The sequence below is a fragment of the Quercus suber genome, unplaced genomic scaffold (genome assembly GCF_002906115.3).
Source record: "Quercus suber isolate HL8 unplaced genomic scaffold, Cork oak 2.0 scaffold_24, whole genome shotgun sequence".
In the NCBI taxonomy this organism is placed as follows: domain Eukaryota; kingdom Viridiplantae; phylum Streptophyta; class Magnoliopsida; order Fagales; family Fagaceae; genus Quercus; species Quercus suber.
The window spans coordinates 1,884,758-1,901,332 of record NW_027069489.1 but is presented as its reverse complement, the minus strand read 5'-3'; the positions used below and the strand labels follow the sequence as shown (position 1 = coordinate 1,901,332).

The 16,575-nt window shown below is 35.3% G+C and overlaps 1 protein-coding gene across 1 annotated transcript; it reads right to left on the bottom strand.

Moving 5' to 3' along the window:
• Positions 1-13,747: 13,747 nt before the first annotated feature.
• On the bottom strand, positions 13,748-16,278 carry LOC136061064 (F-box/LRR-repeat protein At3g26922-like). Its single transcript, XM_024043249.2, has 4 exons — positions 16,145-16,278; positions 14,592-15,576; positions 14,321-14,476; positions 13,748-14,187 (listed from the first exon to the last, which is right to left on the bottom strand). Exons 2-4 carry the CDS (start codon positions 15,558-15,560, stop codon positions 13,900-13,902), a joined length of 1,413 nt encoding a protein of 470 aa, XP_023899017.2. The 5' UTR covers positions 15,561-15,576; positions 16,145-16,278; the 3' UTR covers positions 13,748-13,899.
• Positions 16,279-16,575: the final 297 nt, after the last annotated feature.

Genomic DNA, 16,575 nt, shown 5'->3' with positions numbered 1-16,575 from the left:
TTTGTGCAAGAGCAGAATAAAGCTTCTCTTCCTTGGGCAGCTGTTATATGTCCTTCAAATCCATCGGTTCCTACAGGTCCATCTTTGACTTCCTCACTTACTATGGCTGATATTGAGGCAGTTGTTCAATAGGTTTTATCCCGCACTTCCACTGCCCTTTCTGTCACCTCAGGTAAACAACCTTGGTTTTTTGATATTGCATGTTGTAACCATATGACTCCTGATGAATCCCAATTTTCTGATAAGGTGCCCTTAGAACATCCAATCACCATTTACACAGCTGATGGAACTCCTATGCCTGTTAGTCATAAAGGAACAATCTCTTCTCCTTGTTTATCATTTAGTGACACTTTTCATATCTCAAAGTTATCCCTCAATTTGCTTTCTGTTGGTCAACTTTGTGAATTAGGCGTAGATCTTCTCTTTACTAATCATGGTGTGGATGTGCAGGATTTCCGGACGGGTCAAGTGCTTGGGATAGGCCATAAGGTTGGTCGCATGTTTGAGGTTCATGACTTGAAGATTCCTTCACAAGTTGTTTCTGCAGCTGCTACCACTACCACCTCCTCACCTGATCTATGGCATGCTCGTCTTGGTCATCCATCCTTATCTCGTCTTCAGTTGTTAGTCTCTCAAGGTCATTTAGGTTCAGTTCAATTTCAAAAATTTGATTATACTTCCTGTTATTTTGGCAAACAAACAAAATTGCCCTTTAATAATAGTGACTCATTTTCTTCTGCACCTTTTGATCTTATACATTCTGATATTTGGGGTCCTGCACCTATTCCTATTGAGGGGGGATCTAGCTATTTTGTCATATTTGTGGATAATTTTTCTCGATATACTTGGATTTATCTGCTTCACCATAGGTCTGAACTTGTGTCTATTTACCAAACATTTCATAAAATGATTGAAACACAGTTCAATCTCACCGTCAAAGTTTTTCGATCAGATAATGCTCAAGAATATAATGATAAATCTTTCCTATCCTTTTTAGACAATCATGGTACACTTACTCAGCGGTCTTGTCCTTACACTTCTCAACAAAATGGTCGTGCAGAACGAAAACATCGTCATATTCTTGATGTTGTCCGCACCTTTCTCATTTCTGCCTCTCTTCCTGAGCGCTTTTGGGGTAAGGCTGCACTCACTGCTGTATACACCATTAATCGTATCCCTTCACCAACTACACACAATAAATCACCATTTGAGCTTCTCTATGGTCAAACCCCCGACTATTCCTCTCTTTGGGTTTTTGGTTGTGCTTGCTTTGTCTCTCTTCCTCCTCATGAACGAACAAAGCTCCAACCTCGTGCTTGTCTCTGTTGTTTCCTTGGTTATGGTGTATCTCAAAAGGGGTTTCGCTGCTATGATCCCATTTCTCGTCGTCTTCATGTCTCCCATCATGTTTAGTTTTGGGAACATCGTCCTTTCACGAGTCTTCAGCAGTTTCCTACATCCTTTTCCTCTGAATCTCCCATTTTGACTGATCTTTTCCTTCCTCTCTATCCTAAACTTGTGGAGGATTCCTCAACATTGGCTGCCTCTCCAGACGACTCATCTCTGGTTCTGTCCCCAACATATGACCTGCCTGTCTTGGATCCTGTGGCACCACCCTCTCCTAAGTCTCCTGATGGTCCTGAACTTCGTCGTTCCACTCGGGTAAGCATTCCTCTCCCTTATCTCTCTGATTATCACTGCTCTTTTGCCCTTGCCACCCTCTATGAACCTTACACCTATCGTGAGGCCCATACTGACCCTCTTTGGCAGCAAGCTATGAATGATGAACTAGATGCCCTTCATAAAAATCACACTTGGGATATGGTTGATTTGCCTCTTGGTCAGTCTGTAGTAGGTTGTAGGTGGCTTTACAAGATCAAGACCAAGGCTGATGGAACTGTTAAACGATACAAGGCTTGCCTAGTTGCCAAGGGCTTTACCCAGGAGTACGGCATTGACTATGAGGAAACATTTGCTCTTGTTACTCGCCTTACATCTGTCAGATGTCTCATTGCTGTGGCTGCTGTTCGCCGTTGGCCTCTTTATCAAATGGATGTGAAGAATGCTTTCCTTAATGGAGACCTTCAAGAAGAAGTGTACATGCAACCACCTCCTGGCTATCCACACTCAGGCAGTCAAGTTTGTCGCATTCGCCGTGCTCTTTATGGCCTCAAGCAGGCTCCTCGAGCTTGGTTTGAAAAGTTTAGCTCAGTTGTTGCTCAGCAGGGTTTCACTTCAAGTCCTCATGACACTACTCTCTTCGTCCGAAGATCCTTTGCTAGTATCACTCTTATTCTTCTCTATGTTGATGATATGATTATTACTGGAGATGATTCTGCAGGTATCCGCTCTCTTCAGCACTTCCGTAGTCAGCATTTTGAGATGAAAGATTTGGGCACTCTCAGCTATTTTCTTGGGCTTGAGGTTACCTCATCCTCTGATGGATACTATCTTTCCCAAGCTAAATATGCTTCTTATCTTCTCTCCAAAGCCGGTATCACTAACAACAAGACTGTTTCACTCCTTTGGAATACAATGCAAAACTCACACCCTTGGATGGTGAACCTATATCTGATGCTACTCGGTATCATCAGTTGGTTGGTAGTCTGATCTATCTCACTGTTACTCATCCAGATATTTCACATGCCGTGGGTATGGTTAGTAAGTTTATGGATGCCTCTCGTTTGTCCACTATGCTGCTGTTCTTCGGATTCTCCGGTATGTCAAGGGCACACTTTATCATGGTCTACACTACTCCTTTCGGTCTTCTCTTAAGCTTCATGCTTATTCAGATGCGGACTGGGTAGGTGATCCAACTGATCGATGCTCTATTACAGGTTTCTGTTTCCTGTTGGGTACTTCTCTTGTCTCATGGCGTAGCAAAAAGCAGGATGTTGTTTCCCGTTCCAGTACTGAGGTTGAGTATCGTGCCCTTGCCGACACCACCTGCGAGCTTGTTTGGCTTCGTTGGCTTTTGGCTGACATGGATGCTCTACAACCTACTGCTACTCCTCTTTATTGTGACAATCGTAGTGCTATCTACATTGCTCATAATGATGTCTTCCACGAACGCACCAAGCACATTGAGATCGACTGCCACATCACTCGCCAGCATCTCAAGAAAGGCAATCTCAAGTTGTTCTCCATCTCATCTGCTGACCAGCCTACTGATATCTTCACCAAGTCTCACCAGCCTGGTCGTCTTCGAGATCTTATATCCAAACTCCAGTTGGCTTCCTCCTTGCCACCTCGAGTTTGAGGGGGGATGTTAGTGTATAGATTAGGCTAGATTAGCCCATTGGGCTTAGCCCAGTATATTATTTGTACTGCACTCATGTTATTTGTACTGCACACATATCTAGCATATATAAGGCTCTCTTTTGTACATTGTTTTATATACATCAATATACTGACTATTCAGTCATTCTCTCTCTCTCTCTTTATATTGTCAACACAATTTAATCAATGAAACTGAGTGGACCCACTTGATCAAAATTCTAACTTCAACATTTTTCTTCCAATTCATTTTGCTTACACAAGTATATAACATTGCAAAGCTTCAAATTTAATTTTAATTGTATTTGTTTGCTCGCTCTTAACAGCCCAAGCACATTGATTGACGGTAATGAAAAACACCCAGAAATATTTTTGAAAGTAAGCAACTTTTTCCAAGAAAAAATATCAAATCTAAACTCAAAATCAGTGACAAAACCCAGTATAGATTTTCTACAGCAAACGCACAACAATAAAAACAAACACATGAAAGTAAAACATATATTTTTATTAAAAAAGCAATCAGTCATGGCTGAGATTAACTGAATAAGAACCTCGAGTTTTGTAGTTCTACATAAAAATGGTGATGAGGTTATTCCAGGGTTTATTCCGAGGTTTCTCTGTTGTGAAGTTGGTCAGGCTATGAAACTTGTTGTAGCGACTTGCCTAAAGTGCCATCTTAACAGGGTCCTACTAATGGTATTATGGTACGGTACATTTTAGGACCGATGTTATCGACTTTTAATAACTATCGCCAAAGATGGCCCCTCAGTAGTCAAATTTTCAATAAAATAAATTAAAGATTTAATTGCATATTTGGTCATCATATTTTGAGATTTATTTTAAAAAATTTTTTGGTAACAGGTTTATTTTAAAAATCATTCTTATACTTTAAATTGTTTTACTTTAATCCCTATACTTTCAAAACTGTTTTAAAAATGTCTGGTCATTAGATGGATAGAAATTATTTATGTGATAAAACAAAATTCATTCTACTTTATAGGCTCCACATCATTAAATTGATCTTAGTTTTGTGATTACCATAAGAGGATGAGGATCTTTTTTTTTTTTTTTTTTTTTTTTTAGGTTTTACCAACCACATTGAATAGAAAACCAAAAAGAGTCTAATTCCTAGTTCTTTGGTCTAATGAGGTCAAATTGGTAATGTCATAACTAATTTAATCAATTATTTTGTAATTATGAAATAAATAATAATACTTTTATAACCAATTATATTTACTAAGCAAACATTTTAATTTCTAACACAATGTTCATATCCTATTTGTTGAATATTGTTTCAAATTCTTAATTCTAATTTTCTTGGCGTGGAAGATAGGAATATCCTGAACATAGAAAGAAAATTATGCCTTATTGAAGAAGGAATAAGTATACCTTTTGAATCAAGGAATACATTTAAGCCTTATATAATACGTGTTGTGGCAAAGGATATGATGACTTTTGCCCAAGGTTCCTCTCATATGGGCAGATGAGAGACTTGTAGAAGAACATGAGTGGGTTTCTTTGAAGAGTAGTTTGATAGATTTTGGGTTGAAAGATTACCCGTGGTTATGTGTTTGAGAGTTTGTTGTTTTGTAAGTGTGAGAGAGTTATTGGGTGCATTGGAGTTTTGAGATTGTGAGTTGAGTTTGTGAGAGATCTTGTTTATGTTGGTGAGGTTTTGTGAGTATTTGTTTGTGTGAGTTATGAGTGTAATAAGGTTTTGTAGTCTCATTATAATCCATATCATTGGTAGAGAATTTTTGGTTGGCATCACCCTTGGATGTGGGCATGGAGTTGTTTGGTGTGATTGTTTATTTTCTTGTTCGTGTGAATGTGCTTTCGCTAGCCCTAAATAACAAGAATTGATATTAGAGTTTCTACTATTGCACCACACTATTTAGAGTTATTGGTGAAATGTAATCCATTACTACTTAACATCTGCAAGCTGTGGTGTGTGACAAAGTGTATCCCTAGATTTTTCCATATTCTAGTGAACTACTTAAGCAACTCAAAATACTGTCCCCAAGCCAATAGCTTAGGGGTTGTTTGGTTTTTTTTTTTTTTTTTTTTTTTTTCATTACTTATCACTCTCACTCATTACTCATCACCCAAATATCCAATTTCTATACCCCACCCGTTTGGCAAATGCTTTCAAAATTTTATCACCCAATTTTTGTACTTTCTGTGGGACCCACTCTTCTTAAAACCACCAAACACAAAGCCAACTACATGTTCAATTCCAACAAATAAACAATATAAACACCACCCAAAAAAAAAAAAAAAACTCTATGCCTCCTCTTCTTCTTCTTCTTCTCTCAAACTCTCTCTCTCTCTCTCTAGTTCGTGGTCCAATAGATCGAAAATGGGTCCGATCGTTTTGACTCAGCTAGCAACGGGTTTAGGTGTGTTAGCCGGAGCGCCCTGGTCAAATCGTTCATGGACCAGAAGACCATGGCTGGCCCATTTTCGAGGTGCCCAGGTTCCGACAGCAGCAACCGATCATTTTTGACTTTCCGCTCCTTAAAAATTTGAAACCACCACAGCCACAACAGCAGCAACATCAACATCAACATCAACAACAACATCAACATCAAAAATTGGAGATTGTTTGAGAAGTGTGGTGTTTTTTTTTTGTTTTTTTTTTTTGTGTGGAGAAATTTGGGTTTGGTAATGCTTTTTTTATTTATTTATTTTTTTTTTTTATATATTTATTTTTTATGATTGAGAAATGTGGTTGATTGTTTGCAACCAAACCCAGAAACCCAATGTGAAAAGGAAAGAAAAGAAAAGAAAAAAAAAACCCAAGCCCAGAAACCCAATGAAAAGGAATGGAAAAAAAGAAAAAGAAAGAAAAGGAAGGAAAAAGAAAAAAGAAAAAAAGAAAGAAAGAACAAACAGAGATGAGAAAGGTGAAAATGAAGAAAAAAAAGAAAGAAAGAAAGACCGAACGGAAGAACAGAGAAAGAAGAAAGAAAAGTGGAAAAAAGAAAAAGAAAAAAAAAAGGAGAGCGAGTCAAAAGTTGCGGTTGGTGGGTCCTTGGTGTATGTTTAATTATGGAAATGCCATTGAAAACAGATTTATGGAAACTGAAAATAACTAAAATGTGTTTTCAATTTCCATAACTCATCACTCAAAAATCAAAAAATTGAGTGATGGAAACAATAACTGGAAACAAAATCCAAACAAGCTTTGAGTCATGGGTTCCACCATTTTTGAGTTATGAGTTATGAAAATAGAGTTATGAGTTATGGAAACAGCAAATCCAAACAGCCCCTTAACAACTCCCAAACTATGTTTAACCTATGTTGATTGGTTAACAATGACTCTACTTTGAGGAAAAACCTAAGGCTGTTTTGGTCATGGTGCCGAGTTAGGCAGTAAGTAATTGAGCCTACTTGGGCCAAGTTGAATAGTATGAAAAAATATCTAATTTTTCTACTGCATGTAACGGAAACTCTAGATACCTCCTCTAATAGAATAGGGATGATGAATGGTTTAACCCTTCCATTAAGAGTGATGTTTCTTTGTATATTTATTCACACAAAGAATCATCCTGCATACCATACTTATTCTCATTGGTCATCTTACAAATTCATGTGAGTACACAATAGGTTCAATTACTTACTCTCTCCTTTAATTTCCCATGAAATTCTTCGCCAACATCTGAAAGTTTAGAAGAATCGTATGCAGTGAGCTTATGTGGTACTAATATGTTAAGATTGATATTCTCTAATTGAACTCGAGTTTGAGAGACTCAGGTTCTAAATGTGACCACATAACTAATATAATATGTTTCAATTTTAGTCATGTAACTAATATGTTTGTAAAATTAACTTAATGGTCCAAAAAACCTATGAGCATCATATTGAGTATTGACAAGTTTTGCTTCAAATTTTGATAAAAAATATTTATAACTTGACTTAACAATAAATATGAGTTGTGAGAATCCAAAAACACCATAAATCTAATAAACATATGTTTGTGGGTTATAATTAACTCAACTACTAAAATTTCTTACCGTTAAATAAAAAATCTAAGGTTCAAACTTTGCCTACACCAATCCTCTGTATCTATGTAGCAGTGATGTTTATAGGGAAAATGTTAAATGTGGTACTATAAATTTAATACATAAAATTTACAAATTGATATAACAATGAATGTCATAATTTATAACTGTAATGCTACAACCTGTAGTTACGAACTATTTTATAGCATTTTTAGAAATTATCTATGTGTCAAATTCTTAACAGTTTTCATCTAGGTTTACCACTAATATCACATTTTTACTTATCAATAATCAATCATCACATTTTTAGCATTACTTAATTTACAGTATCCCTAGCAACACTTTTAATACAAACACAACAGATTCTCACAAATTTTTGCAACAATCAGAGATGTCAACTCATCATAAGTCAAACTAAAATAAAATAAAATAAAGAAATATTATACCTTGATCTGCCACAACTCAAAACAAGAATATTGTGAGATTTTGTGGTGTCCCTCGACTTTCTCATGATAAAAATGGTATCTTTACATAGAGAAATTATTCTAAAAACTATTCACAAAAAAATGTTTCTATGCAATAGATTATATGGTTTCATGTGTGAAAAGAATTTGGTATTTTATAAATCTAATATGTATACCCTTCCTCTCAACCACAACATATGGATCTTAAATGACTATAGACTCTACATTATACAAATAAGATAATGTATAGATTCTTGAGATAATTGTTGACGTGGGAGACCTACAAGGATGTCACCTTTATTTGAGTGGAATGTGTAGTATATTGATTGACCAAGAGTTGACACGTTTAAAAGTTATGTCCATACAATTATCATTTGTTATATATGAGTAGTTGTGTGTTGTTGTTGTTGTTTGAAACATTCTCATACAAACATATATACACATCTAAAAGAGCAATTTGTTGCAAAATATACACTCCCCCTCCCCTCTGAAACTATCACATATATAACCAAAACAATATATATACCTATACATACATACATACATACATATATATATATATATATAGAGAGAGAGAGAGAGAGAGGGAGAGAATAAAATAAATGACATTGTTGTTACACATTGTGAGTCCCTTTTTTTATAGTACCTAGGCACAGTGCTGATAGGGGATCCTGGGAACTAGGAGGGATAGGTAGGTGTTGGTTGGACTGGGCTTGGCCCACCGCAACCCACTTAAGCCGTTATATGAACCAATTGGTGCACAAGACAAGTGAAATCCATAACATATATATATTGGCTGAGCAAATATTGAAGGAACAACAAATACACAATGCAAAATAATCAATAATGAATATGAATGCCTCAAAGAAGGTTATATTTAATTTGATTAAGTCAAGCGTTAGAGTACATTTGGTCCTACCCTTGTGAGGATACTTTACAAGGCTCAATACACCTCAAAGATCATAGACTTGGCTAATCCCCTTTTGGGTTCCCAAGACTTGTGAAATTTGAGTCCATTGAATTTGAGCTGCTCCTCAAATATCTGGACATAGGACCTTCTTCAATGTCTCTCATCTCTTAATGAATTTAATACTCAAGAAGAAGAAAAAAAAATAATTAAAAAAAAAAAAAACCTAAAACCCACTTCTTGTATTTCTCTCCTAGTCTCTTGTGCGTCTAAATGCCCTTTTTATCTTCCTAGCCTCTCCCTTTTATACTTCCCTTGGAGGGCCTTCCAAATTACTGTTTTCTCCATTTTTCCTTTTGGGTACTAGAGCAAGTCCCCTTTGTCTGAAATATTGGTAGTTAGTCATATCCTTACTTCTTTTTATTTTGCTCTTCTGGAAACTCGTACTTGAAAGTTCATACATAGACTTTCTACTCGTGGAAGCTCCTTCCTTAGGGTCAACCTAGATTCTCTTCTGAGGTCAATGCTACCTAATCTTTTTCCAAGGCCTTAAAAGTACGATTCAAGGGTCCGGCGACCTTGATGTTGACTTCTCACAAGTTGACATTTTCCAAAAATGGGATGGATTCCTTCTTGCGAATGGTGGACTTAAAATGCCTCTAACCACCTTCCTTTTACCCTATGTCCCCTGCCTTACCCAAGGTCCCTTGGTCCCTTCAACAAGTCTTTGATCTTGAAGGCATCATTTGTCCTTATCACTTCTTTCTACATCCAGGAGCTTGACTTTGACAGGACTTTCTACGATTTCTTTTCCTTTTGAAATGAGTGTGGCTTGTTCCCAGACCATCTTCTGAGTTGTCCACATCCTAATCAGCACCCTTCAAACTTCCCTAAGGGATCTGCTTCCTGGGAATGTAGAACCCATCCGTAGCCTAAACTCGGGTCCTCTCCCTTCCCAAGCTTCTTTGAATTTTTTTTCTTTACTAATTGGACTTTTGGGCCTTCATGCTCTCCTTATTTTTCATAGGCTAGGCTTCCTCCAGTTAAGGCCCACACCCACTTTTTTTTTCTGTCTCCATGGGCTGGGCTTCTTTGTCTTCATGGGCTGGGTTCCTTGTCACATTTTGGAACTCAACACATAGCTATCATTTTTTTTTTCTTTTTTTTTTCACGCCTTCTTCTTTTCTCATATGGTGGGGTGGAAACTTCCATCACAACTTTTGAAACATTATTTACTTAACATATTTGGATAGAATAATTAGTTTAATTCAAATTGCCAAAATGACAAAGTACGTGGACCAAAATTAAACTTTATGAACTAATTTGGTTATGAACTAATTTGGCAATGGAAGTAGAAGTTATAAGAGTAGAATGAATTTTATCTTTGCTTACAACAGTAAATGGTTTTGATTACAACAATCAACAACCCAAAAGTGAAATTAACTTGTATATACAATGGGTTTTGAGTATGAATTCTACCTTCCAAAAGGTAGTTTGAGGGATTGAAGAAGCATCCAAATCACGAGCTTTATACTTTAGAGAATGGGCAAAATTTAAGTAATTAAGTTTACACTTAGTTAAACAATTAATATGATTTCCAATTGAATTCAAGTAAATCAAGGCCAATATGATTTCCAGTCTTCATGTGCAAGATCCAACTTTAAATCATGGCCAATAATTAAGTCAAACCTGAGTTATTTTCTATTATCAGTAAAAAAATGTGAATGAGAATGTTAGATAAAGACAATAATACTTTTAAAAAATATTGAAATTCTACAACAAATAATTATTTATGTATAAACATATCATATTTTAGATGTATAAAAATGTATTATTTATTTCGTCTTCTTGGAATTCTTTAACATATAAAGACTTTTCCTTAGATTTATATTTTCTTTTTCTAAATTTAATGTGCAAACGTGTATTAGTTGTTTGTAACTTTTTATTATTTGAAAATAAGTGCAAATTTCCTTAGATTTATATTTTCTTTTTCTAAATTTAATGTGCAAACGTGTATTAGTTGTTTTGTAACTTTTTATTATTTGAAAATAAGTGCAAAAATTGTTGAATATTAATATGCAAATAGTACATTCGTCAATTTAAACTATTAAATCAATATTAAAACTATATAATAAAATTTTTTATTTTATTGATAAAAAATGTTACAGAAAAAACTAGTTGACAAAACATGATTAAAAAGATCTTTATTACTATCTTTCAAGACTCATTAAAATTTCTCTTCTTTATGAATTTTTGTATATAAACAACTAAATTTTAAGTCACTAGGGTATATACTTATTGTTGAATTTAATGTGTTCTTTCATGCATATGCATTTTGATGTTTATGTTTATGTACTTTTGCATAGTGAAATTTACCTTGTAGAGCCAATCCTCAATCTATCACTTATTGGAATTTGAAAATTTCATTAATAGAAGTAATGAGATACATAATGTTGATTTTGATTTTTTGCCAATATGTCTGTAAAAAACACAATGCCTCATACGACTTAGCCCAATAAATGATTAAATAAATTTAGATACAAAATTAGATGTAAGTTTTGAAAAATAAAGTAAGGAGATACAAAAATTCATCTTAAGCTTAGGATTAATTTAATAAAGTGTTCTAAAAGTTGTGGGGACTCACATACAAATAAAAACATACAAATAATAATAACAATGCAAAAGGGGGAAAACAATTATAAAATCAATTCATTGAACATTATTTAATAGAATTTCAACATAACATTGGTCCATGGAGCCGTTTTGCACGATTAATTTTTTTTTAAATATTTTATATTTGCTTACTTATCAAAAAAAAAAAAAAAATAGAGATTCAACATAAAGATTTCTGGATGGGAAAATTACAATAAACCCACTTATAGTTAGACCCGTTTTCATGTTACCCACCTGCAGTTCAAAATTTGACACTTTGCCTATTTGAAATTACCTCTTTTAATCTCCCCTAATATACCTCCGTTAAAAATGGGGTAAATATGTATTTCTACTCTCCTTTTAAGTCTCTTTTCTCAATAAAAGAAAAGAAAAGAAAAACATAAAAAATCAAGGGAAATAAGATCTAAAAGAAGATTTGTAAAAATTGTAAATCTCTAATTTAAGAACACGCTTCATCTTGGTATGAACGTTCTTGAACTAATAAATCCAAATAAAATTTTCATATTTACTCAAATCCAAAAAGCATTCACAAACTACACTTATATACACTTTCAGACAAACACACACATAAGCAGTGGCTCTCTTAGATACACACACACACACACACACAAAGCGAGAGAGAAGCAAATCTAAGGAACCCATGGAAAATCCTAGAGAGAAGCTGATCCAACTGTATGCTCACCACCACTACCACCAACAACAGTGCTTCCCCTCCCCCCGATCTCTTGCCTCTTAAACCTCTGACTCTCTCTCTCTCTCTCTCTCTCTCTCTCTCTCCCTCTCATATGTTAACCTATACTCGTGGGCCATGGTGGAGCCTCCTTGCCCGCTTCTCTCTCTCTCTACCCCCCTCCCCTGCGGGATCTTGTTTTGTATTTGTTGTGATCTATGGGATTTGATTTGTACTTAATTTCAAAAAATTTGATTTGTAATTGTTTGGAAGTTCATCTGTAATGTTCATCCCTTTTTGAAACCCTAATTTTTTTTTATTTGTTTCTTGTTTGTTTCGTCTAAATGTGTGTTTTTAATAGTGAAAATGTAGAGGTGGGTTATGAGAGACTAATAGAGGTAATCTCAAATGGGCAAAATGTCACATTTTGAATCACGAGAAGGTAAGGTGAAAGGTGAAAGGAAAACATTATATATTAAGTATTTTTGGAATTTATCAGCGTTTAAAGAATTTTTCTAAGATTTATAATTTTCTCAGTGGTGGAGTGGAAACTTCCATCACAACTTTTAACACATTGTTTACTTAACATATTTGGAAAGAAGAACCAGTTTGATTCATTTTGCCAAAATGATAGACGAAGTGGACCAAAATTAAACTTTATGAACTAATTTGGCAATGGAAGTAGAAGTTAAAGGACAAGAATGAATTTTACCCTTGTTTACACCACAAAATGGATTTGATTACAGCGAGCAACAATCCAAAAGTGAAATTAGCTTGTAGCTATAATGGTTTGAGAATATTATTCTACCTTCCAAAAGGCAGGATGAGGATTGAGGAAGCATCCAAAGCATGAGCTTTACACTTTCGAGAATGGACAAAATTTAAGTAAGTCTGCAATTAGTTGAATAATTAATATGATTTCCAATTAAATTCAACTATATGACTGTATTGACCAATGAACAACAATTGAATATAACTGTCCTTGAGGGAAGGTAACATCTTTTGTGCTACATTGATAATACAATCACATAAAAGAATTTAATTGAGGAACCTAAGGTACAATTTCTATAACTTTGGTCTTTAATTGAAGTTAGAAGTGCAAAATCAAAACATAAGACTATAGATGTCCTGCCATAATCTGTTCTGAGAAATGTTGGAAATGAACACTGAGAAATGACCAACTGTGGTTGGCAACCCAAGGGCTCAAGGAAAATCAATTGCACAATTTCATCCGAACATTGTGTTTAATAAATCACATTTTGTTTCTCTATGGTATGTGGAACGAAGGCAAATGGAGAGTATAAGGAAACGAGAATGTACTATTCCATCCAAACATAGGTTATGCTTCCCTTGCATTTTAGTTTCAAGGGATAAGAAGAATTAACAGTCTTCTCCAAAACTGTCGCATTCTTTAGCAGAACTAGAGAAGATTTTCCCACAAGTGAAAACCAAAACTCAGAATTCAAGTGACTAAGAGAACATTAGAATTTTCATAGATGATTGGTAGATCATCAAACAAGGAAAGAAAGGGCTAGAGCCAAATTCTAGCTGTTTAGAGCTTAAAGCACCAAACCAAATCAAGAAATTTAGCAGCAGATTTGGAGGAGAAGGAAACTGCATCATACCTCTCAGGAGGCAAGAATTAAAAATTGATGTGCTCAGCTTAGAGTTTCTAAAGCTATTCAGTCAATAGGCAGAAGATCCTCTAAACAACCAAAAAAAAAAAAAGAAGAAGAATTTATAGAATAGAGAGTGAGAAAAACCACCGGCCTATGATATAATCAGAGGTGTAAAGCCAAAGCTTGAAGTAATGTAAACCTGACAAAAGCATTACATGTACCAAGAGAATTTGGGATAAAAGGCCCAGGAATGGACAGTCTTGATCGGAACAAACCTAGGAAATACTCATGAAATTTCAATTACACAACTTATTGATCCTCTGGGAAGCATTAGTAACTGTTCACGAACCTCCTGTTGCCTCCCTGAGCCCACTGAGAACTTTACAAGAGAACAAGATATTACCATTTTCTCCAATGTTGTAGCATCTTTCAGCAAATTCTTTACTACATGTAGTTCTCCTTCAGTTCCACAAAAATTACATATTTTGATGGTCTTGAGTCTTGTAGTGAAACAAGGAGGAACTGGAGCCAGTCTCCAATCAGTTTTTTCACAATAAGTGGAAAGGCAGATTCCCTACATTGTCATCATAGAACACATGCTTTACCCATAAGTCCATAGTGGCAATGGTAGTAAATACAAGTTCCCAATGCAATAGTAAATACAGACAGCAATGGTAAAGCAAAAGTTGAGGTTCTAAAAAAGTTACCTCTGCAAAAGCAAGAGAACTAAGACAAGGCAAGTTTTGGAGTAATCTCAACAGTGTCCCACAAGCAAAATCCATTGGCTCCGCATGAAATTCAAGATGGATCAAATTTGGAAACACAGGCAAACATGCAATGAATTCTTCTGCATATGTGAGAACCTAAGGAACAGTATCATACTCGTCAGGACTAGAACCCTTTGGAGGATATGCCGATGAAAACAAATTATGAAAATTAGAAACACTTTTATCCATTTAACAAGCAATGGAGTTGTACCTTAAGAGTGTAAGGAGTTAATGCTAGGTTTTTCACATGAGAAAGTCCTCTAAGAAGCTTATTTGCCCTATAAGCATCTCCTCTGTGTCTTGTGGCCCTCTCAGTAATGAAGCTTCCACATCCCACATCAAAATATGCCTTAATTAGTGAGGTTGAATCATAAAAACAATAATCACTTAAGAGTCCACCAATGTAAACGAAGCTTTGAAGACTCGTTCCAAAAATCAATTTTTGACAATTGTCTCGATTTTCTGTTTCATAAATGGTCAAGTTTCGAAGCATGGGAGCAGATATACAGACAGCTTCCACATTCCCCCACTTGCAAAGAGCTAAAGTCAGATTCTCCAGGACTGGGCAACCTGAAAAGAGCCGTTTTGTTGAATAGTCCCCTTCAAAGGTAACATACTTAAGATACAAGCTCTTGAGACTTGAAAAACATACAGAACGAGGAAGCTTGAGCACACGGCCCATCTTTTTAGTCGAATGGCTCATCTCTAGAGTTAAGTCTTCTAGTGAATCACAATTAAATAAACAAGGAGGAAACGTGTATGCATCTAGGAGTCCACAAAGGGCAAGAAATAACTTTCGAACATTGTGTTGTAGTGTATACAATATCCATGTATTGATGCGAGAAGCATCGCACAGAACATCACATGCAAGTGCAAAATACTTTATGTCTGAGGAGTCACGGAGCATTAGTACTCTTTCCACAAAATTCATGAAGAGGTCCCTCTTATAGATCAACTCACATGGCATACAAAACACAAAACTGGTAATGGACATCCATAGGTGTTCCCACCTCTTCGATAATATGCTTGTTCCAACAGCATCTCTTGTGGGAAGGAATGTTAGAATGTGCTGAAGAATTGAGTCAGGTAATTTGCTTATTCTATCTATGCCTTCATTAGTGCTCCATTTGTCACTAACCTTCCTGCCTTTGGCATTCCGTGTCCGAGTAATTGCCTCCATGATTTTGATGGTTTCCCTGAATTACAAAATCCATAAGCCTTAATAAGATACCTTTCTTCATGGCATAAATACACTCAGCAGGAGTAAAACTTGTACTCCTCTCTCGCTCTCTCTCTGGGATATTTATTACACATTGCAGTTAAGCTTTTGAATGTAAGTTTCAGCTGTGAACTAAAAGGTCCAAAACAAAAGGGTTGGCTCAGAAATACATATACATCTCATATGTACTCAATTTAATCAATCAAAATGAGTGGATCCATTTGATCAAAATTCTAACTTGAACATTTTCCTTCCATATTTTTTTGCTTACACAAATATATAAAATTCCAAAGCCTCAAATTCTCTTTTACTTGTGTTTGTTTGCTCTCTCTCAGCAGCCCAAACACATTGATTGACAGTAATGACAAACACCCAGAAATATTTTTGAAAGTAAGCAAATTTTTCCATGACAAAATATCAAATCTAAACTCAAAATCAGTGACAAAACCCATTATAGATTTTCTACAGCAAACGCATAACAATAATAAGAAACACATAAAACATATATTAATATTAAAAAAGCAGTGAGGAATGGCCGAGATTACCTGAATAAGAACCTCTAGTTTTGTAGTCTACATAAAATGGTGATGAGGTTGCTCCAGGGTTTATTCCGAGATTTCTCTGTTGCGAAGTTGGTCAGGCTCGTATAAAGAACAAAAAAGGCTCTGAAACTTATTGTGGCGACTTGCCTAAGGTGTCGTCTTAAAAGGGTCCTACTAATGGTACGGTACGGTACATTTTAGGACCGATGTTATCGACTTTTAATAACTATCGCCAAAGATAGCGCCTCAATAGTCAATTTTTCAACCAAAACAAAATTTAAGTTGTATTTGGATACCTAAATTTGGATTTGAATTTTAAAGTATTGGATTAAAATTCCTTAATTCCAAATCTATAATGTTAAAGTATGTCTTATCTGATTCTAAAAAAAAAAAAAAAAGTATGTCTTATCTATACTATTATTTAAGGGGCTTTC

Bases quoted from the DNA above. Each gene is read 5' to 3' on its own strand.
- LOC136061064 (XM_024043249.2), bottom strand. From the start codon at position 15,560: ATGGAGGCAATTACTCGGACACGGAATGCCAAAGGCAGGAAGGTTAGT. The intron at 14,477-14,591 runs GTACAACTCCAT...ACTGTTCCTTAG, and splicing joins TAACTCCTTACACTCTTAAG to GTTCTCACATATGCAGAAGA. The intron at 14,188-14,320 runs GTAACTTTTTTA...ATGACAATGTAG, and splicing joins GTTCTCTTGCTTTTGCAGAG to GGAATCTGCCTTTCCACTTA.